The 3,940-nt window shown below is 41.0% G+C and overlaps 1 protein-coding gene across 1 annotated transcript; it reads left to right on the forward strand.

Annotated features, from left to right (window-relative positions):
- The first annotated feature begins 1,159 nt into the window (after positions 1-1,159).
- On the forward strand, positions 1,160-3,169 carry LOC132048850 (uncharacterized). The gene is made up of 4 exons (XM_059439535.1): positions 1,160-1,483; positions 1,811-1,969; positions 2,090-2,797; positions 3,023-3,169. Exons 1-4 carry the CDS (start codon positions 1,160-1,162, stop codon positions 3,167-3,169), a joined length of 1,338 nt encoding a protein of 445 aa, XP_059295518.1.
- Positions 3,170-3,940: the final 771 nt, after the last annotated feature.

Below are 3,940 nucleotides of genomic sequence, written 5' to 3' on the forward strand. Positions count from 1 at the left end.
AATACGGAGAATTAAATGCGTTCTTGTTACCTCTGATGACCATGAGATATAGGCGTTATAGTAACATCTGCAGGCTTGTGAGTAGTTTGAGAGAATATCATAAAGTTATAATTAACCCGTCAACTAGTAACCCAGGAAATAAAATAGGTAGAATTGTCCGAAGATCAACTTGATTGTCGAAAGCCATGACCCTAGATCTTTCTCTCATCTGATAAATCTTACAGTCTTTGTCAAAATAATCTCAGTCACAAAAACACCCATCACAAATCGTTTACTTTTCAGTTTTAGTTTAGTACAACAAACATCTTGATTTTCACTTTCTTAAATAGTTTCATTCGAATTTGAATTAGTTTAACAGTAGAATCTAAGTCTCTGTGGGATCGATATCTGGACTTAACAGTCTATATTACTTGTATGACCGCGTATATTTGCGTGTACATTTGGGAGCAACAAGTTTTTGGCGCCGTTGCCGGGGACTTAGAAAAAATTTACAGTTTTTTTAATTTGAGTTTGTTTTTCTATTCAAGTCTTTACTTTTTTTCGTTGTTCTACTTGTGTCACTTCAGGTTTCTCTGGTTTATGCCTAGCACTAGATGTTCAGGAAAACCGTTAGCTGATCTTGATCCTAAAATCGAAAGAACTTTTCACAGACTGAGAAATATGGTTGACGAAGCAGCAAGACTTGCTCTTGAACAGGCAGAAAGGGATAAAAATAGAAACGGGGATGAACTGGGTGCAAGAGCAGCTGCAAGGGCACAAGAACAATGGATTCTTTTGTCCAGTTATGCTAGGCCTAGTCTGGCAAATATTGCTAAGGCTGCTGTTGTGGGTAAGTCTAGTGAAGACCCGCATAAGCACTTGATGCAGTTCGTGGAGTTGAGCGAGAATTTCCAATATAGAGATGTTCCCGATGATTATGTGAAGCTGTCCTTATTTCCGTTCTCACTGATTGGTGAAGCAAGGATGGTTGACGAATCTACCTGCAGGTTCTATCACTTCTTAGGAGATATTATCAAATAAGTTTATCGACAGGTTTTTCTCACCTAAGAAAACAAAGGAGCTGCGAGGAAGAATTTCTAACTTCACTCAGAGAGATTCTGAATCTCTACCACACACTTGGGAAAGGTATAAGGGCAATTTATGAGATTGCCCCCATCACATGCAGCCAAAGGAGATCATTGGAAACTATTTTGTAGAAAGTCTTAATCATAAATCAAGGGCCTCTTTGAACGCTTCAGCTCAAGGGCAGATCTTAAACAAAACGTATGAAGAGATGGAAGCTCTCCTTGAGATGATGTCTGAGGGTCATCATGAGTATCATGAGACTAGCCGGGTGTTGCCACAGAAAGCTGCTAGGGTTCTTCAAGTTGATGATGTTGCGGCTATTCGAACTGATATAAGTACTCTTACTAATGTTATGTTGAGAGCGTTTCCTCAAGCTCAGCAGATTCAACCAGTCCAACATATTCAGCAGGAAGCATGTGTAAGTTGTGGTGAGCCTCATGATTATAACAATTGTCCATTGAATCCAGAGTCTATCTATTTTATGGGGTAGCAGAACCATGGTATTGGAAATCGAGGAAACTATTATAGAAATAATTACAACACTCAATTTGGGAAGCAGGATTTCCACAAGCCGAACTATTATTAGCAACCTCAAGCTCAGCCAGCTAGCAATTTAGAAGAGATGATGAAGCAGCTCATAGCTCAAAATCAAGTGACGCAGCAGCAAAATCAGAAAGTTCAGAGTGAGATGCATAAATCTATTCACGAGCTTGAGCGTCAGATGGGGCAGATGGCTCTTATGTAGAATGTCAGACCACCGGGTTCTCTTCCTAGTGATACTGAGAAGAACCCAAAGAAGTGCAAGGCAGTTACCTTGAGGAATGGAAGAGAGCTTGAAGAAGTGCCTCAAAAAAAGAAGAGCATAGCAGAGGCAGAACTTATCTCCTTGCGAGCCGAACCAAATGTACGGTCGCGAGAGCAACATGTAGAGGAAGTGGTTCGACCACCCCCTCCCTTTCTACAATGACTTTAGAAACAGAAAGTAGATTCGTCTTGCAAGAAATTTCTTGAACTCTTAAAACAGGTACACATCAACTTACCCTTGGTGGAGCTTTTGCAAGAAGTTTCAAAATATGCTAAGTATATCAAAGATGTGGTTGCTAACAAATGGCGTTGGACAGAGTTTAAGACTGTTGCACTTACAGAGGAGTGCAGCTCTACAGTGAGGAGTAAAATTCCTCCAAAGTTAAAAGGTCCGGGCAGCTTCACAATTTCGATTACTATTGGCAACATTGAAGTTGGGCTAGCATTGTGTGATTTGGGTGCTAGTATTAATCTAATGCCCACTTCTGTGTTCCAAATTTTGGGCTTGGGTGAGCCTAGGCCAGCCACTATTATGTTGCAGCTGGCTGATCGATCTCTTGCGTATCCTGATAGTATTATTGAGGATGTTCTTGTGAAGGTAGGCCCATTTATTCTGCCGGTTGATATTGTGATAATTGATTATGAGGTAGATAAGAGTGTTCCTCTCATCATGGGAAGAGGGTTCTTGGCTACTGTTGATGTTGTGATGCGAGTAAAAGATGGGAAGATATCCATGACAGTTGATGGACAAGAGGCGTCTTTTGATGTGTTTAAAGCTACCAAGCTTCCAGCCCATTATGAGGAGTTGAAGATGATTTCTGTGGTGGAGCCCGAGCTCACTAATGCAGAGTTAGATCACTTTCTAGCTTCGCGAGACCCTTTGGAGATAGCTTTGGTGTATGGGGAAGATTTTATGATTGATGCAGAAGTCAAGGAGTGTCTTAGCATTCTTCACACATCATGTTCTTATCTACGAGCAAGCACACCATTTGAGGAACGAGACAGACCAGAGTCATAGAAGAAGCCAAAACCATCTATTGAGGAGGTTCGAGTTCTAAAGTTGAAGCCATTACCCCCTCATCTTCGTTATTCATTCCTAGGCAGTGGAGACACATTTCCTGTAATCCTCTCTGCTTATTTGACTGATGTGCAGGTTGAACGTGTATTACGAGTGCTAAGAGATCGAATTCGAGCCCTTGGGTGGTTGATAGCTGATATTCCAAGTATTAGTAGTTCGTTTTGCATGCACAAAATCTTATTAGAGGAGGACAACAAGCCTAGTGTTGAATGCCAGAGATGACTAAACCCGATCATAAAGGAGGTGGTGAAGAAAAGGGTAATCAAGTGACTTGACAGCTACATTATTTATTCCATCTCTGACAGCAAATGGGTAAGTCATGTATAATGTGTTCCGAAGAAAGGATGCATGACTGTAGTAGAGAATAAGAAGACTGAATTGGTGCCTCAACGAACTGATACTGGTTGGAGAATATGCATTGACTATCGCAAGTTGAAGAACGCCACCAGAAAAGATCACTTGTCTTTGCCCTTCATGGATCAGATGCTCGATAGATTGGTTGAGCATGATTATTATTGCTTCTTGGATGGCTATTCGGGCAACAATTAGATAATAATTGCACCTGAGGATCAAGAGAAGACCATATTCACATGTCCATATGACACGTTTGCATTCCGGAGGATGCCTTTCGGTTTGTGCAATGCTCCAGGTACTTTTCAGCGATGTATGATGGCTATTTTCACCGATATAGTGGAAAACTATGTGGAGGTATTAATGGATGGCTTTTCTATTTTTGGGGATTCTTTTGATGACTGCTTGAACCATCTTGATGTCATTTTAGCTCGTTGTGAAGAAACAAACTTGGTACTTAAGGGGGAAAAATGCTATTTCATGGTTCGAGAGAGCATTGTTCTTAGGCACAAGATATCAAGCAAGGGAATAGAGGTTGACAAGGAGAAGATTGAAGCAATTGAAAAATTGCCACCACCTGTTTCAGTTCGAGGAGTGCGCAGTTTTCTTTGGCATGCAGGCTTCTATCGACGGTTCATCAAA

This window comes from Lycium ferocissimum, chromosome 3 (genome assembly GCF_029784015.1).
Source record: "Lycium ferocissimum isolate CSIRO_LF1 chromosome 3, AGI_CSIRO_Lferr_CH_V1, whole genome shotgun sequence".
Lineage (NCBI taxonomy): Eukaryota > Viridiplantae > Streptophyta > Magnoliopsida > Solanales > Solanaceae > Lycium > Lycium ferocissimum.

Bases quoted from the DNA above. Each gene is read 5' to 3' on its own strand.
- LOC132048850 (XM_059439535.1), top strand. From the start codon at position 1,160: ATGCAGCCAAAGGAGATCATTGGAAACTATTTTGTAGAAAGTCTTAAT. The intron at 1,484-1,810 runs GTAAGTTGTGGT...GCTCTTATGTAG, and splicing joins ATATTCAGCAGGAAGCATGT to AATGTCAGACCACCGGGTTC. The intron at 2,798-3,022 runs GTCAAGGAGTGT...ACTGATGTGCAG, and splicing joins ATTTTATGATTGATGCAGAA to GTTGAACGTGTATTACGAGT.